Source organism: Corylus avellana, chromosome ca5 (assembly GCF_901000735.1).
Source record: "Corylus avellana chromosome ca5, CavTom2PMs-1.0".
In the NCBI taxonomy this organism is placed as follows: Eukaryota; Viridiplantae; Streptophyta; class Magnoliopsida; order Fagales; family Betulaceae; genus Corylus; species Corylus avellana.
This window is the reverse complement of record NC_081545.1, coordinates 36321752-36347627: the sequence shown is the minus strand read 5'-3', so window position 1 is coordinate 36347627 and position 25876 is coordinate 36321752. Positions and strand designations below refer to the sequence as shown.

General features: G+C 37.3%; 5 protein-coding genes across 6 annotated transcripts; 4 read left to right on the top strand and 1 right to left on the bottom strand.

Moving 5' to 3' along the window:
• Nucleotides 1–579: 579 nt before the first annotated feature.
• LOC132180576 (non-specific lipid transfer protein GPI-anchored 30) lies at nucleotides 580–1225 on the top strand. Its single transcript, XM_059593451.1, has 2 exons — nucleotides 580–949; nucleotides 1031–1225. Exons 1-2 carry the CDS (start codon nucleotides 625–627, stop codon nucleotides 1171–1173), a joined length of 468 nt encoding a protein of 155 aa, XP_059449434.1. The 5' UTR covers nucleotides 580–624; the 3' UTR covers nucleotides 1174–1225.
• Nucleotides 1226–2004: 779 nt separating this feature from the next.
• LOC132180575 (ATP-dependent DNA helicase At3g02060, chloroplastic) lies at nucleotides 2005–11541 on the top strand. Of its 2 annotated transcripts, none has more exons than XM_059593449.1 (14): nucleotides 2005–2843; nucleotides 2927–3152; nucleotides 3392–3637; nucleotides 4268–4402; nucleotides 4797–4921; nucleotides 5831–5970; nucleotides 6337–6407; nucleotides 7210–7371; nucleotides 7952–8038; nucleotides 8293–8466; nucleotides 8855–8899; nucleotides 9528–9884; nucleotides 10624–11034; nucleotides 11129–11541. In XM_059593449.1, exons 1-13 carry the CDS (start codon nucleotides 2233–2235, stop codon nucleotides 10723–10725), a joined length of 2481 nt encoding a protein of 826 aa, XP_059449432.1. In that variant the 5' UTR covers nucleotides 2005–2232; the 3' UTR covers nucleotides 10726–11034; nucleotides 11129–11541. The 2 variants fall into 2 exon arrangements, with proteins under 2 accessions (XP_059449432.1, XP_059449433.1); XM_059593450.1 differs by having other exon boundaries at nucleotides 11120–11541.
• A 499-nt stretch (nucleotides 11542–12040) lies between these two features.
• Nucleotides 12041–14942, top strand: LOC132182255 (syntaxin-22-like). The gene is made up of 7 exons (XM_059595442.1): nucleotides 12041–12225; nucleotides 12308–12401; nucleotides 12508–12653; nucleotides 12768–12839; nucleotides 13349–13506; nucleotides 13604–13704; nucleotides 14877–14942. The coding sequence occupies exons 1-7, from the start codon at nucleotides 12041–12043 to the stop codon at nucleotides 14940–14942; spliced, it is 822 nt and encodes a 273-aa protein (XP_059451425.1).
• Nucleotides 14943–16409: 1467 nt separating this feature from the next.
• LOC132181164 (uncharacterized) lies at nucleotides 16410–17615 on the top strand. Its single transcript, XM_059594251.1, has one exon. It carries the CDS (start codon nucleotides 16576–16578, stop codon nucleotides 17500–17502), a length of 927 nt encoding a protein of 308 aa, XP_059450234.1. The 5' UTR covers nucleotides 16410–16575; the 3' UTR covers nucleotides 17503–17615.
• Nucleotides 17616–19035: 1420 nt separating this feature from the next.
• On the bottom strand, nucleotides 19036–25630 carry LOC132181421 (probable trehalose-phosphate phosphatase J). The gene is made up of 11 exons (XM_059594629.1): nucleotides 25517–25630; nucleotides 25323–25403; nucleotides 22298–22440; nucleotides 21451–21591; nucleotides 21150–21221; nucleotides 20947–21072; nucleotides 20560–20610; nucleotides 20281–20382; nucleotides 20102–20179; nucleotides 19832–19975; nucleotides 19036–19508 (listed from the first exon to the last, which is right to left on the bottom strand). Exons 3-11 carry the CDS (start codon nucleotides 22415–22417, stop codon nucleotides 19359–19361), a joined length of 984 nt encoding a protein of 327 aa, XP_059450612.1. The 5' UTR covers nucleotides 22418–22440; nucleotides 25323–25403; nucleotides 25517–25630; the 3' UTR covers nucleotides 19036–19358.
• Nucleotides 25631–25876: the final 246 nt, after the last annotated feature.

Here is a 25876-nt window from a genome sequence, read left to right as displayed (position 1 = left end):
TTCTTCTTTCAAAGGGCAAAGATCTAGATGGGTGAATTGCATTTTCACTCAACAACATTGGCTTGGTATAGTGATGAATTTTATGGCCCGCCAGGATTGTGCTAGTTCTACCCAAACTTACATTTGGAATCAGGCCCAAAATGAAAATTATTAGTAAAGAAGTCCCTTATAACCCACATATGAGTTTATAAGATATTATAGTAAAAGTCGTAACACTTCAAAAGTTTTTCTCCGAGGCCTACTTTTTTGGTTGATAAATGTCCTAATAAAAATGAATGCGACTATATAGTTTGACAACTTTTCTTTAAGCTACCCTCATTACCTTAGCATATACGTATCTGCCTGCTGCTTGCTGCTTACACGAGATTTGGTTACTGGGCTTGTTATTTTCTCTTGAAGCTAGGTAGCTTCACCTGTCCAACAGCAACAGCCACTATCACCGCCTTCTATCAACTCGGTCAGCCCCCTACGTCCCCTAACAAAGCAGTCACCAAATTACAAGAGTCAACTTGTCACCCACGAGTTGGAATGTTGGATCACCAACTTCCTTCATATTCAAACATCTCTCCCTCTCTGTTCGTCTGTTATATATGCGCTGGTGTTGATAACAAATTGAAGCAAAATATGGAGAAGAAGAAGCTTTGGGCATGCTACGGGATTGTATTAATTCTGGCCTTGGCCAATTTGGTGGCAGAGGGATGGGCTCAGGACACCTCTTGCCTTAACCAGCTTGCTCCTTGCTTAAACTACCTTAATGGAACCGAAGACCCTCCGGACAGTTGCTGTGATCCTCTGAAATCGGTGATCAAGTCCGATCCAAAATGCCTGTGTAGCTTGGTAAGCAACAAGGGCAGCAGTGAAGCTCAGCAGGCTGGCATCGATGCCAGTGAGGCCCAGCAGTTACCCGGAAGATGTGGACAACATGTCAACCCAGTCGCCTGCCTTGCAAGTATATACGCATCTTATTCATTTTCCAAGTCCACCGCTCTCTGTGTTTCTTGCCTTGTTTAAACTTCTTTTTGTGTTTCAGGTTCTCCAGATTCGCTTCCAAATTCTGCAAGCATATGCTCATTCCCATCTCTGGCCACTATTCTAGCTGCTGCTTTACTCTTTATCAATAACTTCTCAGATTTTGTGGGCGCTAAACAGAATACTGACTTGACCACCCGATAATAGTTTTGTACACGACTGTATTGTTTGTTCGTTTTTCTCATTACAAAGTGTATCTCTATCTGTTCTGATCCTAAATATAGGTTATTTTTTATCTGTTAATCTGATTTTATTTTGGGGCCGTGGTATCATTTGGTAAGGGCCGATAATTTTTTACACGATCCGCGAATTTGACCTGTACCAAACACGAAATTAGCAAGTTATGGTTTAAGTGTTTAACTCATTTAATTAAATGAATTATAATTGACAAATATGATCTTATATTCATACCTCAACACGTGATATAAGGGCTGACAATTTTTGAAACGACTCGCAAACTTGAGATGTATCCAAAACAAAATCAACAAGTTAAGATCGAGAGGTTTAAATCATTTAATTAAGGGAAATGCTAAGTGCTCTTCTAGTGTTCTCTTGATGTTCTCCCAACTGTGATGTGGCTTTTAAAATCACCAATAGATTAAAAATCAATAATGATAATTTCAAATTCAATGGTGATTTTAAAAGTCACGCCACAATTAAAAAAACACAAAGAGAACACTAGAAGAATACATAACATTGCCCTTTAATTAAATAAATAAAATTAACCACATATACCATACAAATGGTTACCTCCACTTAAAAAGATGGGTCTTTGCAAACCCCGGCCTTGTTGTTGGGCCTCAGTGATGTGGTTTAAAGAAAAGCCCACAAACATTTAACGACGTGACAGACGTCACATGGTTGTTGGTTGTTGGTGTGGTGAACAAAAACCTTGGGAGTCCAATCGCAAGTCTAAAAAATATCTATCTACACACTCTCGTTGGTTACATGCATATCATACATCTTCCACACAAAAGTCCAACTCACATTTCGTCTAAAACTAAAACCCCTCCAAAACCTCCAATCTGATTATCCTCTCTCTGAGCTTGAACCGTGTCTGTGTGAGTAGCTCAAGGCCGAAGCTCCCATTCCCATGGTCCAATCAATGTCCAAATTCTCTATTCCCTCCCTTTTTTTATTAACTTCCACACCGCCTTAAACTCTCTACCCATTCAACTTCTAACTTCTTCCTCTTCTTCAATAATGGCTTGTGTGCTCCCAGTACCCGACATTTCCGGACCTCTTGTCTTGAAGCTCAGCTCGTCTCCGAGGAATTGGACACTGTTCGGGGTCCGGTGCCGCCCTTTCCACTGCAGAACCAAACATTCTTCACTTTCACTTCCACTCACCAAGGCTGTCTACACCCAGGGCCTCTTGGTCTCCGGACCCGCCAAACCAAGAGAGAAGACGGAGCCCGACCCAGATCCCATTTCGGCGCTGAACGAGAGGATTCGCCGTGATCGCCGTGACTATAGCGAGCGAGATGCTTCCAGAACGGCTATGAACTCGGAGGAGGCCGAGAAGTACATTCGGCTGGTGAAGGAGCAGCAGCAAAGGGGCTTGCAGAAGCTCAAGGGTGGGGGCGGGAGCGGGGGCGGTGGTGGTGGGTTTAGTTACAAGGTGGACCCCTATACTCTTCGTTCTGGGGATTATGTTGTGCACAAGAAGGTGGGTATTGGGCGTTTTGTTGGGATTAAATTCGATGTTCCCAAAGGCTCTACGGAGCCAGTTGAGTATGTGTTTATAGAATATGCAGATGGGATGGCAAAGCTTCCTGTCAAGCAGGCGTCTCGTTTGCTCTATCGATATAATCTGTAGGTTTTCCCTTACATTCGAACATGAAATTAGAGTCATCACCTGCTATTTGTGATTCTATAACATTGTTATATTTTTGCAGCCCAAATGAATCAAAAAGACCCCGGGCATTGAATAAATTGAATGACACTAGTGTATGGGAGAGAAGAAAGAGTAAAGGAAAGGTAGCGATTCAGAAAATGGTTGTTGACTTGATGGAGCTGTATTTGCATAGGCTGAAGCAAAGAAGGCCTCCCTACCCAAAGAGTCCTGCTATGGCTGAATTCACAGCTCAATTTCCATATGAACCCACACCAGATCAAAAACAGGCACTACTACAAATTTTCGTTCATTTGCTTTGTTAAACGCGTTTAAATGTTTTGGGTTTTATTTAATTGTAGTCTGCAGAGACTGGTTGATGTGGAATTAGGTTTTCATTCCCCATCTTGGCGGTTGCTTCAAAACTGAAGTCTCTCTGTCTTGATTGTATAATAGATTAAAAAATTTCAAGTTTACAAAAATGGATGAATGCTGTTTCTTCCCCTCACAAATTACATCCTTACTACAGGCCTTTGTTGATGTGGAGAAGGATTTGATAGAGAGAGAAACTCCAATGGACCGATTAATCTGTGGAGATGTTGGGTTTGGTAAAACTGAAGTTGCCATACGTGCCATCTTTTGTGTAGTCTCAGCAGGGAAGCAAGCTATGGTTCTAGCACCCACAATTGTATTAGCCAAACAACACTTTGATGTCATTTCAGAGCGATTTTCTATATATCCTGATATCAAGGTTGGACTCCTGAGCAGGTTTCAGGTAGGTGAGGCTTACCTCTTGCAACTGAGCAGTCTTAGTATTCTTGGAGTAGTGAATTATATAACACTTGAGCCTTCATTGCATTTGCAAACCATACTTTTCAATCAAAGTTGAATTCCTCATGCTAATCGAGATGCATGTCAAAAGCTCCTTCTTATACTTCGAAGGAAAATATCCATAATCAATTTTAACATCGCATTTGAGTCTGTGTGTTATATGCATGTCATAAGCTCCTTTGCCAATCTGATTCTGATTTATGCAAGTGTTATATGCATCTCATAATCTCTAAATGGTTTCAGGACTATTATATTATGATACTATGCAATGATCTGTTGGCCTCATTTGCTATTAGATCTGTGTGCCATCAGTTCCAAAATGCTTTTTATGGATGATCTTTGTGACTCCAGAATTTTATTTAGACCTCTTTTGCATATGTAGCTCGCAGTTTGCATAGTAAACAAATAGCACACAAATGACTTACTGGAAGTTGCAGTTTTGAATTGCATTACTTGGTCTATTTGATTAGTCAAACAATCATGTATAGCATTATTGACCAATCATGAGTAGCATTAGGGGAACAGGTTATTGTTATTTTGGGTTGAGATTGACCAGATCTATGATAATATGCAGACCAAAGCAGAGAAAGAGGAGCACCTGTCCATGATTGAAAATGGTCAACTGGACATTATTGTTGGGACTCATTCACTTCTTGGAAGTCGTGTTGTGTACAATAATCTAGGTCTTCTTGTGGTCGATGAGGAACAGGTTTGCTTTTCAGTCTTTTTGTAATTGTATTTTGTGATGAATTTTAATTCTATTGAAAAAAAAAAGAACCAAGTACATTTATCTACTAACAAAGAAAGGATAAACAATTCAGGTCTGAATTTTAAAAGCTTTTGGAATTTTAGGAAAGATGAATAGAGATAATTTAGAAATGCCATCCAGTTGAACAAAGAGCACAAAAAAGGAACTCTAGTTTTGTTACATAAAGCTCTACTCCATCAAATTTGCTGCTGTTCATTTCCCTTCAAATACACCACATAAGGAGCAAATGAAATAACGTTGCAAGTTCCAAATAGTTCTCTCTGTAATGAACTTTCTACTTTGACCTACGTTATATACATTCCTGATAAACGTGCAACATTTATTTGCTTTTCAGAGGTTTGGTGTCAAGCAGAAGGAGAAGATTGCTTCATTTAAAACTTCAGTTGATGTTCTTACTCTCTCAGCAACCCCTATACCAAGAACCCTTTATTTAGCATTAACAGGGTTTCGTGATGCAAGGTACATAGCTTGTGGAAGACACAAGCCACAAGTATAAATCTCATTTCCCTTTAGTGCTTCTTCTGATATTAAATCCAGATGCCGAGTTCTATTTGTTTTGATGTAAATTTAGCATTTAGCTCATGGAGTAACATTACATATTTCTTTAATTTTTTAATCTGTTTTGTGATTTTTGGGCATAGAACCCATGTTTATTTAATTTGATTAATTTAACTTGTTAATTTATATGCAATGTAATCCCATTAGTGGTGATAGATTTTACTTTATGCTCCATTTCTTTGTCCTAGATTCAGCAACTTCACTAAATTTGCATTTGGGGATGTTTATGACATTGTAGAACATAATTGATATCATAAACTCCATTTACTTGTACTGGAAAATGAGTAAGACAGTGACACAAGAATGGAGTTCTAGATTCAGCAACTTCACTAAATAAGGATTTGGGGATGTTTTGGATTTTATAGATCCAATTTATCCTATAAACATTGTTACAGCTTCTGAATTTCTCATCTATGTCATAGTTTCATCAATCTCATGGATTTTAAGTCATCCGTTTGGAAGAGGAATGCACACATTAGTGGGAATTTTAATTATCAGAGGTAGTTGGGATTTAGTTTTGTTAAGATGAGTTGTCTGTATAAGAAGGCTGATGAACTTAATTTATTGTGTCTTGGAAATTTTATGAAGTCTACTACATGATGGGGCTTAAATTAAGATATGAAAATGAAGAATTAAGTTGTATATGCATTTTCGGTGTCCTGTTTGTCTTTCAGATGGATATAACCCTCATATGGTTGTTCTGCTGCATCTTAGACCTCACCCTGCTAAAATGATATTTAAGAGCAAAGTGTAACAGCTTTCTGGTTCTTTATAATGATGTTGTTGTAAGTTTAGTTCCTTTTCTTTCAGTTTGATTTCGACACCACCTCCAGAACGAGTACCTATAAAAACTCACCTTTCAGCATATAGCAAGGAAAAGGCAATATCAGCCATCAAGTATGAGCTGGACCGTGGTGGCCAAGTTTTTTATGTTCTGCCTCGTATAAAAGGTGATCTCCTATGTAGCAAATTATTTTGTTCTATTCTTCTGTGCTGGCTGGCAGATGAATATGTGTATAATTTCTATGTTGTTGCCATCATAGTTTATATGCACATATTATTCTGTGTATACTATAGAGCGCAGTAGAGTACTTAACCATATGTGTGTTGACTCAGTTGTTTTATTTTTTAAATTGTAGAAAGAGATGTCATTAGCAGAAGGAGAAATTTTATATAATTTTTGATACTTAATAATAGATAACAGATCGAGAAAACATAGAGTTGGAGTCAAAATTTGGTATCTCCAACTATTCTTCTATAGTTGCTTTATGTTTCAGTTTGTTGATACTAGTGTCCTTACCATTCTGATCTAACAGGACTTGAAGAAGTGATGGAATTTCTTGAACAGTCATTTCCAAATGTTGAAATAGCCATTGCACATGGACAGGTAGTTGGTTTGTTCTTTTTTAATTTATTATAATGAGTTGTATTTCTCGTGAATTTGTAAGGGAAGTTAGGTCCCAAGTCAGAACTTTAAGTTATTATCTATTCAGGTAGCACACTTGAGTTTTTAATAATTGATTAATGAACGAACTGAACAATGCCTTTATCGTATTGGAAATTGAAAAATTAGTATTTAGCATTTAAAGGTTGCTCCCAAGCTTAAAATTTAAGTATAGACATGGCAGCTGAGGATTGAAGCTTGCTGACTTTTGTAATAACATGCCGTTGATACATGTAAATTTTTTCCTGAAAGCAACTCGCTAGTTTAATAGCCTTTATATCTGACTTCAACTTCGAACATATTCAGTTTATTCAAATCAAGAGCTGCATCTAATCTTGCAACTTACCTGAATGTCCTTGACTTTTTTTTTTTTTTTTTTTTTTTTTTAACTTGATACTTGATGAGTGTCCCTTATGAATTGGATGTGTGGAAGGCTGCAGTGCACATCCATGAAAGGTGCTTATTGCCAATGATACTTGGACTAATCTCCAATGATCGTATACCCTATTTGTTAATTGAGAAAGTTGTGATTAGTTTCTCGTGTAGTTGTCCTACTTCTAAAAAAAAAGGTTAATGGCAGCCATACACTAACTCCAGAATTTGATTACAGGAGCAAAGGTTTATATATTTGGGGAGAATGTATAGTTGACTGTATATTTTTTTTCATCTAATCATGTCATTCCTGTTCAGTGTGGCTATTTATTGTTTTTGGTTATTCATAATTTATGCTATGTTGTTACTGCAGCAATATTCAAAGCAGCTTGAGGAAACCATGGAGAGATTTTCACAAGGTGAAATTAAGATCCTTCTATGCACAAATATTGTGGAAAGTGGACTTGATATTCAAAATGCAAACACCATCATAATTCAGGACGTTCAACAATTTGGCCTAGCTCAGTTGTACCAGGTCCTGTTCTTTCTGCTTTCCTCTCATGTTGTGAATGTTTCTCGATTTCAGAATATTTTAAGTGAGAATCTTTCAATATTACATAAATGTTTTGAGTGAATCTTCTCTTGTAGTACAACTAATTTCGGTGGGGCTATGAGCCAGAAATTTAACTCGGCATGTTTGTTAATGACTTGAAATACTAAATGAAGGACATGATTGGTATAACAGTTTCCAAGACCCAAAATATATTTGGTATTATCGCAACACACACACACACACACACATGTATGTATAAATATCTTTGGACCCATTTGTGTGTTTGTGTATTTTCTAGGCCTAAATAATTTTTTTCTTTCTAGGTTTTTATTTTCTCTGCTCCCGCTTCATGCAGAAGCATAAATGTATGAGGAGACAAAAGGATGCTTTTGTCTATCTCCTAGCGTATGTAAATCTATATAGAAGATTTATAATTTGTGTACAACTTTTATCTTTTAAGTTGCTATGAGGATCTAAACTCACTGTAAAAGAGACTGAATTGTTTCTTTATTATCATATTTTATATCTAATAATGCTGTCATCATCTGTCTAATTCCAATAGTTGCGTGGAAGGGTGGGGCGCACGGATAAGGAAGCTCATGCACACTTATTTTACTCTGATAAGTCAGTACTTTCTGATCAAGCACTGGTATGTTTGTTGTTCTGAACTTGTTGCTTATTACAATATACACAGGATTTGTCCACCCTACCACAAGAAAAAACATGATTAATTTGATTTGTCCTGTTCCCTTATCTTCTTGCATTACAATAATTTCCAGCTTTGAGGATTCTTCTTAATCTTTTTAATGATTGTCACCATCTTCTAGGTGCATTAATCAACTCCAGTTTAGAGTGTTGCCTGAATTGCAATTTCTTAAAGGTTCACTTTTGTACTTTTGCTAGGAGAGGCTTTCAGCTCTAGAAGAATGCCGCGAACTAGGCCAAGGCTTTCAACTTGCAGAGAGAGACATGGGTATTAGAGGTTTTGGTACCATCTTTGGTGAGCAACAAACAGGTGATGTCGGAAATGTAGGCATTGATCTCTTCTTTGAGATGCTCTTTGAGAGCTTGTCCAAGGTATCTTCCAGTTCATTATCCACTTCTATGTATATTTGATTTTTGTGAGAAGAAGCATTCAGTTTGATTTGCTGTGTCACTAATTCCTAGCTTCTTGCTTCCACTTTGGTGTCTTTTATTTGCCTTGCCACCTACTGTGCTTTGTTCATCTAAACGTTTAAATAATGGCATATGACAATGCTTCAGAACTTTGTGGATGACCATACAAGCCATGCTAGTTTATATTGTGTTTGCATGTTTCTATGCCCAGATACATGTGTATGTGCATGCTTGCTTGTATGCTGAAAATAATTTATATTGGTTGACTTGGCTTTCTGAATATCTAGTATACTTCATTCACTTATTGTGCCTCTAATTTAGGATGTATACTGTTTCCATTGGTTCCCAGGTTGAAGAGCATCGTGTAATTTCAGTTCCCTACCAATCTGTTCAGGTAGTCCATGCTCTCAACTCTGAAAACTTTAGTATGTAGCATAAATGAAAAAAGTTTTGGAGGTTGATTCTGATTTAATTTGGTTCCTGATTTAGATTAAAACAGGATGATGTATATCTTGAGGGCTTTGCAGGCCATTCCTTAAAATTCTGAAGTTGTTCTGTTGAGCAGCCTCAGATAGTACCTTGAGATGTCCTGAAATATAACTAGGATTGCTTAAGTATCTTATTCGGAGGAGATTCTCAGGTTGGTCTCAGATTTTAAAAAGTTGAGTCCAAGCTTACCTACCTGGGATGACTATGACCTTTTTAATTGGAAATTTTTTCCAATTCATATTATGATTTTCCTTGTTCTAGAAGAGGAGATTGTATAATGTCTTCTTTCAAAGGATATCCATTTCAGTTGGTCTTGAATCACCTAAGTGAAATAATGGTTATATTAACATCTGTTATTCTATTTATAAACAGCCTAAATCTGTCTGCTACATAGAAGAGCATATTTAGGTTTCATCATAAGCTCAATTTCTGGTTTGGATGCTCATGCGAAGGCTAACCTAGTTGTAACCTCTAATGGGAATTGGTGCATATTACAGTACTTTGTTCAATAATACCCTTTGTATTTATGCCAGATTGATATAAATGTAAACCCTCATCTATCTTCTGAGTACATAAATTATCTGGAGAACCCTATGGAAATAATTAATGAAGTTGAGAAAGCTGCTGAGGAGGGCATCTGGAGTTTGATGCAATTTACAGAGAATCTGCGCCGCCAATATGGAAAAGAGCCTTACTCCATGGAGATTCTATTGAAGAAGCTTTATGTGAGGAGAATGGCAGCAGATCTGGGGATAAGTAGAATCTATGCTTCAGGAAAGATGGTTCGCATGAAAACAAACATGTCTAAGAAGGTTTTCAAGTTGATATTGGATTCGATGGTGTCTGATGTTCAACGAAATTCATTGGATTTTGAGGGCGATCAAATTAAGGTAATTTTTTTTTTTACTTCTTTTGGTTTTTGGATTAGTGATAGGTGGTTCTAGCGTTAATTTGTACTTGTTCTTTTTCCAGGCACTATATCCCCAATCAAGGAAATAATTTCCAATGTTCCAAATCTGTCTTTTTTTTTTTTTTTTTTTTTTTTAATAGCTAAGAAATGTAGGAACCATCACTTTCATTGCTATGTAGGATCCAATTTGGTAAAGTGGAGTTGAATTTTTCAGTATTTTTTTATTTTTGGGGTGGTAAAAGAAGCATGCAGCATGAGACATATTTTTGGTTTCACTTATTTTCACTTATCACTGTAGCAATGGAACAAGACTGGAGGGTCTACTTTGGAAACCTAGATTGCAATTTGACCTACCTCTCTAATCCTTGATGATAAATTTAATTCAATTGCACAGTCAGAGGAAGGATTCAAGGAAAGGAAAAGTTTGCACTCAGATGTTATCATCTGGCTGTACGGTTAACTTTGCAAATATCCACTTTTTTTTTTTGTGAATAATTGATGTTGGTGTTCAGTTTTCCTCCATGCTTGTGTTTGATGGGGGCTCCTTACTCTGCCCCTCTCCTTGGTGCTATTATTGGTTTAACATGTATGTAGCTGGCACACACATCTATATTGTTATGTTTTTCAACTTATGCTAAAATTTTACCCCAAGTGTTATTTGGATTTGACAGTTTAGTTCTAAAATATTTCTATTTTTTGTTCTCTTTTCCTTTTTGCAGGCAGAACTTCTTTTAGAGCTACCAAGAGAACAACTCCTGAATTGGATATTCCAATGCTTGGCTGAACTTCATTCTTCACTACCAGCCTTAATAAAATACTAATTCTTTCTAAAGGAGGAAGGGAAAAACAATTTTGGACTTGCTCTAGTCTTTGGCACTTTACTCACTGTGTGCTTCAAGATTGGATATATCATATATGCATTGGGTGGGATCGTGGAAATTACAGTTGAGAATCTCTCCATCTCTGATGCTTTTGCGACCTGGGGTTGCAAGCTTGTGATGCCTTTGCATAAATCAAATGAAATTATACCAAGTCAGAACCAACTAATGCAACTTATCTGTACTTTATGAACATATTCTTCTGGTGATCTTGGTGGCCGGATCAGAACCAGCAAGTCATTCATGTCAAAGGTGATTCTTCTGTGTTAAATTTTGGTACGTTAGCAGATTGTTCAGTTTCTCCTAATAATTAGTGCACCTGAATGACTTACACCAGTTTTTGCAGGGGGGAAATTTACGTGTGACCTGCTTTACTTCAATTTGTACTTGGAGGGGAACTACTTCACTGTGAAAAGAACGCAGATTGGCTTGGGAAAAATCGATATATCCTGGACTAGTAGAATGTAGCCCTTGCATTGGGAAAGAAGTGTATACCGTAGTTGTTATATTATATAGAAGCATTGATTTGGGTAACCTATTGTGATTCATTAAGTCACCATAGATTCTCCAGAAACGGAGGTCTCGTAACCATAGGTGCCTTCTTTTTTTTTTTTTGTGTGGGGTTTTTGGATAAATCATAGTTTTAGTTACGAGGGTATATGCTATTCTGTGTAATTAATTGGGGAATCATTGTTGTAGTAAAGCAGGTGAATTGTTCAAAAAAATATCAGAGTGTAGAGGCTGAAAATTGGTGGTCCACGTACATCACGTTAATGAGGCTGCTCATTGCACATGCATGTAAGAAGGCATCGAGGCTCCACCTTGATTAAGTGCTAGGGAGCTCGGGCTCCACCTATGGGGCTCAGCCACCCAGACACCCTCTCAGCAATGAATAAGTCTCGTTGCACCCGATTTCCATCCGAAAACAAATTTGGGCCATCTAATAGAATGGGTTTAGCAGTGCGTTTTCTCGTTGGAGAGCTTAAAATTGATTTCTGATAAAAATATATTTTGTTGGGCCCGTAGTAAACAAAGAAAGGAATTAAGGATGGAGGATAAATGATGGAGCTTACTATTAAAACTATGCCTGCCTCATGTTTGATCAATTGACCGTGAGTGGGGGAGCAAGAGAGAGAGAGAGAGAGAGAGAGAGAAAGATCCGAGTTCCTCTTAACTAACAAAATAAAGTCACTTTACCCGTCCAAACAGCGGGCTAGGCTAGACAAAGGTTACGGCCGGCCAATTCCAAAAAGTTGGAATGAGCTTCCAGGATCTGCAGAGTGGCGGCAAGCCGTCGTCAGCGGGTGTGGGTGTTCGATCGCAGAGCCCATCGCAGGCCGTGGCGGCCGGCATTTTCCAGATCAATACTGCCGTCGCTGCTTTTCGTCGACTCGTCGATGCCATCGGAACCGCTAAGGACACTCCCGACCACCGCCAGAAGCTGTCTGTATTTCTCTCTCCCTCTCCCTCTCTCTCTGCTTTTCTCTTCCTCTAATTCGCTTATATGGCATTTGAATTTTGGCAGCCATAACACGAGGCAGCGGATATTGCAATTGGTCAAAGATACTTCTGCCAAGCTCAAGACCCTGGGCGATTCCGATCGGGACATCTCTGTCAATGTATGCCTCGTTCTTTCTCTCTGTACTTGACTCGCCTTGAATTTGGATTCTTCCGCTATCTCCGCCCGAAACTACAATTCTCTAATCTTATTTGTATATATGCCAGCCCAGTAAGAAGTTAGAAGATGCCAAGATTGCCAGAGATTTTCAAACTACGCTGCAAGAATTCCAGAAAGTTCAACAGCTTGCCTTCGAGCGCGAGTCTACTTACTCCCCTGCTGCTGCTCCTCCATCTTCTTCTTTGTCGACAGCGTATTCTTTTCTCATCCCTTTTACATGTTTCCTCATAAAATTAATATTAAAGTTGCTTTCTTGATTTGCGTTACTGAACTTTGGCACCGTCGTGTGTTGTGCGTTTGGGGACAGCTCTACCTCCGGCGAAGGATTGGCACTCACCGGCGATCAGGACAACCAACCTTTTCTCTGGGAACAGAAGAGGTAACTCTTGTTAGTATCTCAACACTGCATTGAGTTTTCTTCTTTTCATTTTTTATATAACGTCGAGCCATATACTGGTAGAATACTAGAATGCAACTTCACGCATCTATATCACGATACTTTAAACCAGAAGAGGTAAGACTACGAATTGAATTCGCATAGACCGTGTTAGAATATATGCAGAATATATTCAGAATATATTTTGAATATATTTAAGTTGAACATATTGTTAAACTTAAAGTTCAAAAAGAATTTGCATTGCTGAACAATGTTAGCAATCATATTTGTTGTTTTATGCTTGTTCTTGTGGATGGAAGTAGGTTCTATAAACCAAATCATCCTTATTTTCTCAACCATGGTAATCATCCATCTTCTTTGAAAATGTATAATTAGTGTTGTTAGATTGGTTCATAGCTTGATTGTATCTGCCTAGTGAAGCCTTCTCTCAGACGTGGAAAGATTGGAAGAATCTTTGTTCACAATCAACTTTCTTATACACAAATGTGCAGGCAGGAGTTGCTTCTATTGGATAATGAACTTTCCTTCAATGAAGCCATGATTGAGGAAAGGGAGCAGGGTATTAGAGAAGTACAAGAGCAAATTGGACAAGCAAATGAAATATTCAAGGACCTTGCTGTTCTTGTTCATGAGCAGGGAGTGGTTATTGGTAAGCTGCCCACTACACAGAAGATGAATTATTCTTGTTGCCATCCATGGATATTTCTGCCCCTTTCTTCATTTTCTAGTATCTTTTGTTACAACAGATGACATTCAATCCAACGTCGGTGGTTCCGCTGCTGCAACAACTCAAGCTCGAGTTCAGCTAGCTAAGGCTTCCAAAAGTGCAAAATCCAAGTCCTCATGGGTAAGCTGCTTGGCACATCAACACTATTAAGCTCAAGCATTAAAGCTCCAAAAGCCAATTTCTGGCTTGCCACACATTTTGTGGATATGATTTTGTTAGCTATAGAAGAAGTATTCTTTTTCTCGCTGAGAAAGAAAACTTTTGAAAATTGTATTCTAGATTTGAACTTCAGTTCATAGTCATACAATATCCACCTGCATTTTACATATGGCATGAGATGCCTCGAAACTTTGTGTGCATGGACAACCAAACTGGAAGAATAATAGGGTTAAATTGAAGACATATGGTGGGTTCTATAGTTCCTGTAGTTCAGCCCATGGTCAGGAAACGGGAGAGAAATTTTCTGCTCTTTCATCCTTAGCAAGGCAATCAGACTTCAGGGTATCCAATCCCATCCCTTTGGGGCTGTCCTATATTTATCATGTGGTTATGATTGGAAAACATGTCAATGCAGTGGTGGTCTTAATTAAGTTGTAGAGTTTGTGATAACTGCATGAGCAGTGTCATTTCCTTACCAAGATAGTAGTATCTCGTGTTTCAATTGGTGGTTTCAGTGTGATGCTGTAGCTAAATCAAACCTTTGAATCACGTGGTCTCCATGACAAATAGTTCTGTTAAACATTTGAGGGTGGTGTACTAAAGATGATCATGGTCTTTTAGCAAACGTACCGTATGAGTTCAATACTCATTAAGACTCTTTAATCAAATCTTTCCTACTGGATGCATTGTACCCCAATCCCAGAAATGCTGTCTTTACTCATTGTTGGGATAAAATAAATAGCAAAATTCAATAAAAGCCTAAGAAAAAGGACGGGAAAGAAAAAAGAGAACCCAAAGGAAGATATACTAGAGGGAGTTTTATGATCAAACACCCATAATTGTACATCATGAGTGCATAATAATATGGTTTAACAATATGCTTCTTGAATAGTGGATTTTCTTGTTTACTAAAAGTGTATTAGGGTGGCACCCTTATTTTCTAATGAGATTGAATTACTTAAATTAATATATATATATATATATGCTTATTGAGATTCCTGTAGACATCATGTAACCTAATAATTTTAGGTAAAGTCTGACCATTTTCATTCAGAATATGATACTTCTGTCTAACTTCAATATTTCCTTCAAACTCATTGTGGATAACACTGTTTTATTCTGTTACTTGACAGTGTTGGTGGGTGATTGTAATAGTTGTGATAGCGCTGGTCATCTTTCTGCTCGTCCTTATCCTGTAGCGCATAAGTCCATATGGATGCTGCTTTGTGTGCTCTGCAGGATTATGTTTTTGTGTTGTAAATTTTTATTTATGTAATTTCCACTGCTCGCCACATTTGCCGTTAATGTCTACATGTATTAGAGTGGAATACTGTTTTTCTGGCCATCTTGTGGTTGAGGCTTTTTATTTTTTATTGTTTACTTTTTTGATGGAGAGAAAAAGAGGGGGGGGGGGGGGGGGGGTGGTGGGGGTTCCTTGTCTATGCACCTCATTTATATTTATGTTTGTGAGTTTCATTACTACGAGTCTTTTGTTTTCATATGATATGCATGTATTTGCCAGGAAAAAAGTTTGACGTTATTGTCTTTTAAAGTTTTTTTTTTTTTTTTTTGTGTATAACTTATTGTCTTTTAAAGTTGAATGTATATTCATTATTCTGGACGCATTCAAAAGCTAAATGGCACAGCATGATGGGTGATTGGTTTCATTTATATAATTATATGGAAGGTGTTGATGCTTCACTTGACGTAGCGCTCTAAGAGCTTAACAATCTGGCACGAATCCATCACGCAAAGCTTTGGCGAAATTCTTGGGTGCTGCTCCATAAATCCTTCCTTCTCTGAAAACCCTGAACAGAATGAGTAGAGATTTACGGCGTCAGACATTTTGCCTTTTTTTTTATTAATGGAAGAAGATAAAATATTAAAGGGGAATTTAAATTTGAGGTATTAATATCAAATTTGAGGCATTAACACCAAATTTAGGATGATCGAATTTCTTTTGGGTGATACAATCCCTAAAGGGTTAATTTTCTACCTCTAGGTTTAGTTTTAAATTCAAAAATAAATTTTGAGGCATTAGAAACTAAATATTAATTCATAAAAATTTAACAAAAAAAAAAAAAATCTAGCAGGACTATGTAGAGAGATTTCTTTACAATTTTTTTTTTTAAAAAATAAAAAATAAAGCCACATCAGATTTTGGCAGACACTTGTCTAACTCTTGGCAGCCTGATAGCAGGACTCGAACAACATATATACTCTTTGGTGCTGGAATGAAGCTTGGGGATTTGGCTTACATGCTGTTATTAAAATAACAGCATGTATGTTGTAGTTTAATCAACGGTCAAGATTAAATTTTTCAAAATCTCTTTTCATTTTCTCTCTCCTATTAAATGCTTCTAAAAGTAAATCAACTTTAAAATTCAATTTTGACCGTTGATTCAACTACAGCATATATGCTATTATTAAAATAACAGTATGTAAGCCAGATCCGAAGCCGTTGAGGGCCAAAATCAAGCTTTTCCAGCCACCTTGGAGGACCCAACATGTTAACATTTATGGAATTAAGCTGGATGAAGCGTAGCATGTTTGGTTGGCCAACTTGGTTATGTCCAATGATGGGTAGTTGGGTACCCAAATGAGGGAGAAATGGATCCTGAGAACGTGCAGTGTGGGATAGATAGGTTGTAATTGGAAGAATAATAATGTATAAGATGGATGGGCCAAGAGCTGCGGAGCATTCTTTATTTGCGGGCCGGCCTGTCTCTCAATTCTCCTGGGAAGATGCATTTAAGTTGACTGAGTAGTGAAGACAACGACGCTTGATTGTATTGTATACAAATCAAATCCGTGTCCGTCTGCCCGTTGAAAATGGCAGGCCTTGTTTACGAGATATTCGCGTCGTCGGCGTTGGTGTCGCTGGGGTTCTACCACCTCATCAGCACCACCCGCAACTACCTGAAATCCCCACAGTCCTACTCCGCAAAACCCTACCATCCCTTGACGCTTGCGTCGTCCTCGCATTTCCTCAAGCACCTTGAGCTCTACCTGCTCATCCTTTGCCTCCTCGTCGCCTTCGCCCACCAACTCCTCGTGTCCTTCGACCCCGATCCTCTCCTCAAGGGCCATTCCCCCGTCCACCGCCTCACCTCTCTTCAGTCCGCCGCCGTCCTCTTCCTCTTCCTCATCCTTTCCCTCTCCCTCCTCCTCTCCGACTCCCACTCCGCTCTCCTCCCCCTCCCCTCCGATCTCTTCTTCGCCCTCGCCTCTGGCCTCTTCTTCCTCCAGTACTCCGTCTCCTCCTCTGCCGCCTCCGTCCAGACCTCCGATCTCCAGGCCAGGTGCGACTCCATATCCGCCCGCGTCTCCGCCCTAACCGCCCTCCTCTGCCTCCTCCTCGCTTGCCGCCCCAAACTCTTCGTCGCCGATGTCTGCCTCGGCGCCGCCATGTGCTTGCAGGGTCTCTGGGTGCTACAGACCGGCCTCTCCCTCTACGTAGACGCCTTCATTCCCGAGGGCTGTCACCGGCTGCTCGACGTGGTAAGCGGCGTGGAGGGCTCCACCAAGTGCGAGCTCGAGGATTCCAGGTTGAGGGCCGTGGCCATTTTGGATCTGGTCTTCCTTGTTCACGTCATGTTCGTGCTGCTCATCGTCGTGGTCACCTACGCTGCTGTGGCCAAGGCCCTTGGCATCCGGAGATCGCTTGGGTCGTACCAGGCCTTGCCCACCACTGCCTCTCTGGCGGATAACAACAACAATCATATTCAGATGAAAGCTTTGACCGGCACCCAGGCTTGAATCTCTTCACTCCTCCTTGTCCACTCCTATTACGATAGTTGATCTGCATAGAGTTATGTATGTGAATACAGTCTATTTTTGTTTCAATATATTTGTCCTGACTCTTTATTTTACTATTAGCTAAATCATTCTCTAGATTCGTTTATGAACCAGTAATTCCTTCTCTTGCTGTCCATTCTGTTGTGTGTTTTTGTTCATCATTTAATGCTCCTGTATTTATCTCTCGGCGATACATTGGCCAACCCTGATTGCCATAATTATTTTGACCTTGCTTTGAGAATCTGCATCTCTATTTTCAAACTTCATTGTTTGAGTGGCAGCCCGTTGGGGCTACTAATGAGTAATGGGGGTTTGAAGAATGTAAATAGCGTTCTGGGTAGCCTATAAGGTGATGTATTATGTTGGAGCTTTCAGTCACGAAGACATGGTTGTTTTAAAGATTCCCAATAATTTGGGAGAGAAAATCTCCATCTTGCTGAGAGATTGCCAGCATCATCCTGTTCAAGGACTTCATTGGTGAAGACAAATGGTTCTGTTACAAGTTTTAGCTGTTATCAACCATATCTGCTGGTTGGTCTGACCCTTTTAAATGCTAATGCATCTTCGAGTGCTTTTGCTTTTTGTGCTGTAGAGTGTTGATTTCATACATTACTTGTTAATTTGATCTTCATTGTGCTCACCCAAATGCTTGATGTAGGTGCCGCACAAACCTATCTTACCATTTCTCTCAATATATGCTTGCACTCTTTGTTATGATTGTCAATTTTCCCCAAAATAAACTGGGCTTCTTATGCCATTTCCTTGTTTTTGCATCGATTTTAAGTTGAGAGATGCCGCTATGAATGGCTTTCATTAGTTGTCTTTCTTGTGAATGAGTCAACCAAAGTAAATTAATTCTTTACTAAATGCAGTCTCCGTCTTAAAGTTAATGCCACTGCTCTAATTTTTGTTTTATGACTCATCCCTTTTAGCATCATGAGACATTTCTTTGTGCATGGTTGGGTTATTGTCAGTGATCATCGAAGCCTTAATTCTTTTGGTTCTGCACATAACTCCTGATGGCACATCACTACTTTATGAGGTATATGAATATACATATATACTATTGTAGATTTCTTCATCATGAATATGAAGAAGATTCAGTGTGTGATAATTATTGTCATTTTAACCTTCTGGCATTGTTACGAATGGACTGACTTCTGAGAAACCTAGAAATTATAGGGATTGATTTTACTTTCTTTGAGCAATTGATTTATTTAGCATCATATTTGCCATATCCCTATAGATTAGTCCCTTTCTTTTGTAGGTAAAAGGATGTAGCGAGGCCCAGGTTTCTTCTCCTCGTCCTTAATTAGTGTTCCACCCAATGCAGACATAAGATAGATTGATCAACTTCGAGCTTAATTATTTTCTTAAGGCATATTTGTAGTGAATGTTCTTGGATACCCCTTTTTTATGATCTCAATAGTTGCACTCGAACAAAGCACATCAACAGAACTGTTCTTACATAGAATAAAGAAGCTTCTTCAATGATGTAAACTCAAGACCATCTCTTTAATTTCCTTAAAATCAAACTTCAAGCTTAGAGTATCTCTTTAGTTCCCACATCAACTTAATAGGTTAGATTACCTAGTAGGCTGTAAAGCGAAATTGTCCCAACCAATACCAAATGACATTTATCATCTCTCCACATATTGAAGATTTGAAGGTGTTGGAAGCTGACTCAAGTTCATAATTTGACTTGGTTTCTTGAATTTCTTTAGTGTAGAAGGAAAGGATTTTTCTCTGCCAAATAAGTAATTTGGTGTGAAAGTTGTTCACTCGTGTGAGTTAGATATAAGGGCATTTGGATTAGATTAGTCCGAAGAAGAGCTTCTTCTCCACCCCGTAAGCTTTGTCAAGAAATCCATGACCTCCATTGTATCACGTAAGGAGAATGAAGCATCCGTCCTTTTTGGCATGGACGAGACGACGATGGGAAAGCCCCTTCCAAGGTTCTTTATAAACTGCAACCATTTGTAAACATATCACATTAGCACGGACCCTATTTACACGCTTTTTTCTTTTCTTTTTTTTTTTTGTGGGGGGCGGTGTTGTGATTTTCCCAATCTGAATCACAAGCGATTATGGTAGAGAATGAGAGAGGACATGTGAATCCCGCACCTCAGGCTGTTAGGAAGATAGGATTTGCATCTGTCCTTTCTTATTCTTCACCCGAATTGTTGCATAATTCGAACAAAAATTTCATGGAATTTTTTTTCCCCTCTAATTGGGTTCAATCATTATAGGGATGCGACAATGACAATCATGTTAAGATCCCATATTTTACCTTAAAGGCGTCCTCATCCGTCAAGTCATCTCCTATATATAATGGGAGGACATCAGCATTGTAGGCATCAAACCCAAGGGTGTTTAGTAAATAGCCCAAAGCATGACCTTTGTTCCACTCAATATTTGGGCGTACTTCCATAACCTGTTAAACAAACCTTTGCACATGAGTGATATGAATTGGAAAAAGATAATTATTGCAATCAAATGCAAATAAAAACTTTACCCAAAAAGGACAAATCCTACGAATAAAGATATCTAGTGTATGTACCTTATTACCCTCTCCTTTGCGAAAGTCCGGATAAGATTTGATGACAGAGTCTACTATCTTCTTAACATTGTCAACATTCTGCATAAAAAAAAAAAAAAAAATGTAATCTTAGCATCCAAGAAACTTTTAGAATTACTTTTCTGTGTTTGATTTTCTTTTACTGGAAATATAAGTTCTACCTCCTCATCTACACATCGGAAGTGTACAGAGATGCAGAACTTATTGTCCTCAACTATAGCACCTCTTATGCCTTTGGTCTTTTCTTGTAGTTTCTTCTTTATCTGCAAAAGACAACATGAAACTTTTAGAGAAGAAAAGATGAAAATGAATGACATTTTCATCATTCTATATATATATATATATGGTATTTTAGAGACACTATGCAATTCAATATTACTGTTATGTTTAGAACAATAAAGGATGAGAAATATGTAGTAGTAGATTACACAACATCTTACCTTCTTTAGCTTATATAAGAATTTCTTTGCGGCGTAGAAGTTGATAAAACCCTGTAAATATTAGAACATGTTAAGATAGAAAAATAAGGATTCAAATGCATGCAGCAGTTCTTATTCAGCACAAAATTTTTAAAATGAGTAATGTTAGAAATTACATTTTTATCCTGTAGTTTTTTTACAATGCTAACGTGACAGTCTCAACTAATCCTTAATTTTTTAATTTTTAATTTTTTTTAAAAAATATTATTCCAATGATTGATTAGAATTGTCAAGTCAACATTGTAGAATAGTTGTGAGATAAAAATGTAGTTTTTTTTTTTTTTTTTTGTAAGAAAAAAAATGTAGTTTTTAACTTACTCTTTTAAAATACTGCAAGTTAATGAGTACCTGTTCATCAGTAATATGAGTTTGATCCACAGATGTTGCGTTTTTTAAGAATGCTGATGGGATTGATATATGCATCCCATGACTTCCAGCATAGCAGAGATCCTTTAGTTTTACAAATTCAACTGCCTAAACAGTAAAGATGTATACAGTTTATATAAAATATACATGGATCATTTGCTAGTTGTGTACAAGCAATAATATACCTTATCTCTAGACCTTCCAGTCACAATTGTGGTAGGGAAACATTTAGCAACTTCATCTACTGCTGAGCGCATCTGCACGTAGCCATAATTGTCTTACCAACGAGTATAATATTGTAGCAAGAAAACACAAAATCACTTTGAAAAAGTTGTGTGCATCTTTGAAATTCCTTTTTACTTAACTTTTATTTTATTTTATCAGTTTTAATCTAGTGGAGTTTATAAGATTAACAAATAAATAAATAAGCTATCAAAGAATAAAATGGAAATTTAATTTTGGCCTCATCAGTCGTAAAATGTTTACCTCGTCAGTCATAAAAGCTTTGTCAGGGTCATTGACAATTGACGAGAGAGTTCCATCATAATCCAAAAATACAACTATTTGTTTTCCCTCGGCTATCCTCATCATTTGTTCAAAAGTGTGTACCGCAGATGGATGGTTTGTCTACAATCAATCCAAAAAATAGACAAATAAAGACATAATATTACTTTATGCATGCAAGATTGCATAAATATGCATAAAATTTGCTGTTGGCATACATGAAAACATTATCTTACTCAGATGATGAAATTAGGTATAAAGAAAAAGAAAAAGATTTGACGATATATATCATGCATATATAACTGGATGGGGATCCTGTCCAATGGCATCATGTGAGAGGTTATTCGAACTCCACTTGCTCAAACAACCTGCGTAGGAGAGCTAAAAATGCTCAAACAGCCTCTCAGATGAAGCTATCCATTGCATTACATTAGATCTTGGTCTTGCATAATCTAAACATAGTATAAATAAAAATACGACTCACAAGACCATATATATATATATATATATATATATATATATATATATATATAGTAGTAGGCCATCAAAGACCATATTTACATGCCAAAAGAAAATATGTTTTTTATAGTAATGGATGCTGGAGCAAACTAAATAGGTAGGAGCTCAAAAGGCCTCTCACATGAAGCTGTCAATTGCATATGAATAGTCCTGTATAATCTAACTCAATATAATATAAACAAAAATATGACTCACATAACTATATATATATATAGCAATGTAGTAGGTTGTCAAATACCATATTTACATGGCAAAAAAAAAAATAATAATAAAAATTGTTACTGCAATCATGTCAGAAGTGTAAGCTTACCAGCCATTGATCACTACAAGTAACCACACTTGCATCTCCGTAGTCATCGAATTCTCTTTCAGAGATGAATTTTGACCATTTTGGGTTCAAAGACCGTTGAGGAGGCTGTATGAATCCCATTGTTTGTCGTTGTCTAGTAGAAACTGTTGCAGAAACAATGTAATTGTCAATTATTATAATTTGAAAGCCAACATAAATGTCAATGGAAATAAATTTCTTCCAAATAATTCGTCAACCCAGTTTATAAATTTGTCATGTGTCACTTAACATGTGAAAAACACATGATTTTTTAATTAGCATGCGAGAAGTTAGATTTCTCACATACTCAAAAGACACATGACAATTTTATAGATTGTGAAATAACTATATATATATATATATATATAACTGCTAGGTAACAAAAGTTGAACTTGACTCTATTAATGTGGCTGAAGTTCATGCTGTTTAATTTAAAAGGAAAATGACCCACAATGAAAGCAGTTGCATTAATCTATCTTTAATTACATAATAGTGTCAAAAGTTCACAAATCTTAGCTTCAAAATAAAGTCGAAAAAAAAAAAAAAAAATTGCAATAGCAAGAGTAGTCCAGCTTTTTCATCTCTTTTTTCCCCCTCTAGATCATGAAAAGCAAGAAAGTACCAATCAAAATTATAATAAAGGCCTCAAAATTTTGACAAGTTAACACAGGTGATGGACATTCTAGCCCAAAAAAAAAAAAAAAAAAAAAAATCCATATCTTCAATTTCTTATGAAAAGCTAATTGAATTGGACTGGAGAGAACATAAATTACTTTTGTAAGACATAAAACGCATGATACGTAGCTTTTTGAATATACACATATATGTGAGGGACATTGAATAACAAAACGAAACAAAACAAAACAAAACAAAAATATCTGGCCACTATCTTACTTAATTATTATTATTATTTTTTTATAGTTTATATATAAGCCCAATAAAGTTGGCTTAATTTGGCATTCTTAATTGCAATGGGTCTATGTATACACATTTAAATGAATAAGCCCAAACCCAAAACACATTCTTTCTTACAAATTTGAAATTACATTAGCTTTCTTAAAAAATAAACACTTCAAATCAAACTCTTTAAATCTTTCTCTACTTCATTTAATTATTCTTCTTTATTCTTACCCCCCTTTTTTTTTTCTCTCTCTCGATCTCTTTGCAGCATGCATAAATTCACACCATTTATATACAAATAATGGTTTTGTTGAAATCTGAAAATAACTTGGTCGAGGTAATTGGTTGTGGTTGTGGTTGTGTTTGAGTTTGTGCTGGTTTTGGTGTTAGAAAGGGACACACACACCATATACAGAGAGACCCGGTGAAACACGTAAAATTATATCGATCGATCTGTTTTTCTCTTTAAAGTACAAATATAAACCATATGCATATCTACAAGTAATTAAAGTCACCTTCCCATCTGAAAAACCATCCACAAAATCAAATTGGTTAAACTGTAGAACTTTTCCCATTTTTGTATCTGCATTTTCTTCTTGTTTCTCCTTTGAAGTAATTGACTGATCTGTATATATAGTAGGGATCGATATGATGATTGAACTGCTACCTGCATTTTGCTTTTTGGAAGATCTGAAATAATCAAAGTACGTTCGTTGTTGTATTTAAGGTGGTATATATATGTTTGCACTTGAATCGATCCGAGTCGTTCAACCAAGAAAGTGACACCTCTAATATTATTTCAGGAGGCCAGGCAAATCCACATTATATATATATAACCTCGATGTCAACCCTAAAGAACCAAGCTTATTTTTTGTTTTCCCTTTGCTAGCTGTACGTCCATGTCAACCTAAACAACAAGATTGCTCCATGAGCATGTAGTCATCAACTATATATTGCATCAAATAAGCAAACAAACTAAGCATGTCCACTGTACTGTAGTTATCAACTCAGGAGATGAGGGAAATACCAACGGCAAAACTCAAAAGTACATGTATTCTTCCAATTAAGAACAACATGATCAGTATGTACGTACGTGTAAAAGCATACGCGACGACGTGCACGTACATCACATGCAATGAGAGAGCGACAGAGAGACAGAGCATAAAAGAAGCACAATGACAATTAAGTCGATCGAAAACAAGTGGGCGGGGTTCATTAATTAACATTCACAAATCACACTCTTTCATTTATTTTAATCATAAAGTAGGTAAAGAAATTAGCTAGCTAGCCTTTCTGTGCAAAACGTACAGCTGGTCCAAACACAATGTAGTACTCGATCAAGTATGCACATTCGTGCAATCGTACTCGCTCAGGAGATCAGTGCTAGCTATATATTGAACAGTACTCTTAACTTAAGTAGGCCACTAGAAGCATATATATTCAGGCACTTGGTCGGCACATCTTGCACTTGACAACTCACAAGTAAGCATGCAATCATATATACAAGAAACAGTACAATAGAGAGTCGCTAGCTCTATATAATATTTACTCGATCAATGCCTTATTCCACTAGCTAGCTTATGCATCAACCATTAATTGCGCGCAAATATAAAACGCTGTTTCTATCCTAAGATGTAAACCCAACTAAAGTAACTCTTTATACAGCTATATATATGCAGGAAATCTATATATAAGAATCTCCCAGCTTCTCTTGCAAACCAATTATTATTAAGCAGCAAAACTTACTCCTAGCAACTTTCTCAGGAACCAAACAAAACCTTAGAAAATGCATGGGAATTATCAGAATCATCACCCAAGCAAATTAACGACAAAAACCCATAAAATTTCGAACAATTACAGCTTATACCCATCAACCAAACCAAAATCAACAACCCCAACAACCAAGTCCCTAGCTTCTAAGTTATATATTAGTTAACAATCTTAACGAACCCAACAAAGAAAATTAACCCAAACCCACTAGTATTCCAAAGCAAACAAACAAAAAAATCCTCAACCAAACAATCAAAATATTCCATCAAACTATCAAACACCCATCAATTAAAAACACAAAAATAACCAAGAAAAGACAACAAAACAAAAGGACTACCTCGTTTTTTGTTTAAGATCAAATCTGGGGAGTTTCAGAGACGTTACCCTCCACGTCCAGAGAGGGATAGAATTAAGGAAACTGGAGATCGATGACAGAAAAATTAAGTTAAAGCAAAACCTACTGAGATTGTCGTCGGTCCACTGGGAGATAAAATAAAAAATAAAAAATAAAAAAAATCAATCTTCTCTCACGGATAGAGCTTCTGGTGACGACGTACGTCTTGCGGTGTTGGTGAAGAGCAACAATGTTATGGCACAGGCTAGCTCACTGCAGAGGATATTTTAAGGAGCAAGTGCAATTTTGCTTATAAGAAGCTGCAAGAATGCTTCATGAGTTTTGGAGTAGTGCATATGTCCGTTCAAGCTTTTTGAAATTCCCACTTGCCTTCTTTCTTTTTCTGTTCCTTTCCTTTCCTTTCCTTTTCCTTTCCTTTCCTTTTATCGCTAATTACAAAAAGCAAACTTTAAACAAACTTTTGTCAGTTTGTGGAATTGGAAAGTGTGGATGAATCATGAACCCACCTCAAGGGCCCAATTTCAAACATACATACG

What these genes read in the sequence shown, in the direction of transcription:
- LOC132180576 (XM_059593451.1), top strand. Translation starts at nt 625, where the DNA reads ATGGAGAAGAAGAAGCTTTGGGCATGCTACGGGATTGTATTAATTCTG. An exon ending in CCCAGTCGCCTGCCTTGCAA is followed by an intron (nt 950 to 1,030) that starts GTATATACGCAT and finishes TTTGTGTTTCAG; the next exon opens with GTTCTCCAGATTCGCTTCCA.
- LOC132180575 (XM_059593449.1), top strand. Translation starts at nt 2,233, where the DNA reads ATGGCTTGTGTGCTCCCAGTACCCGACATTTCCGGACCTCTTGTCTTG. An exon ending in GACTCCTGAGCAGGTTTCAG is followed by an intron (nt 3,638 to 4,267) that starts GTAGGTGAGGCT and finishes GATAATATGCAG; the next exon opens with ACCAAAGCAGAGAAAGAGGA. An exon ending in GCCTAGCTCAGTTGTACCAG is followed by an intron (nt 7,372 to 7,951) that starts GTCCTGTTCTTT and finishes TAATTCCAATAG; the next exon opens with TTGCGTGGAAGGGTGGGGCG.
- LOC132182255 (XM_059595442.1), top strand. Translation starts at nt 12,041, where the DNA reads ATGAGCTTCCAGGATCTGCAGAGTGGCGGCAAGCCGTCGTCAGCGGGT. An exon ending in CCCGACCACCGCCAGAAGCT is followed by an intron (nt 12,226 to 12,307) that starts GTCTGTATTTCT and finishes GAATTTTGGCAG; the next exon opens with CCATAACACGAGGCAGCGGA. An exon ending in CAAAATCCAAGTCCTCATGG is followed by an intron (nt 13,705 to 14,876) that starts GTAAGCTGCTTG and finishes GTTACTTGACAG; the next exon opens with TGTTGGTGGGTGATTGTAAT.
- LOC132181164 (XM_059594251.1), top strand. Translation starts at nt 16,576, where the DNA reads ATGGCAGGCCTTGTTTACGAGATATTCGCGTCGTCGGCGTTGGTGTCG.
- LOC132181421 (XM_059594629.1), bottom strand. Translation starts at nt 22,417, where the DNA reads ATGGGATTCATACAGCCTCCTCAACGGTCTTTGAACCCAAAATGGTCA. An exon ending in CTCATATTACTGATGAACAG is followed by an intron (nt 20,611 to 20,946) that starts GTACTCATTAAC and finishes TAATATTTACAG; the next exon opens with GGTTTTATCAACTTCTACGC. An exon ending in GCAAAGGAGAGGGTAATAAG is followed by an intron (nt 19,976 to 20,101) that starts GTACATACACTA and finishes TTTGTTTAACAG; the next exon opens with GTTATGGAAGTACGCCCAAA.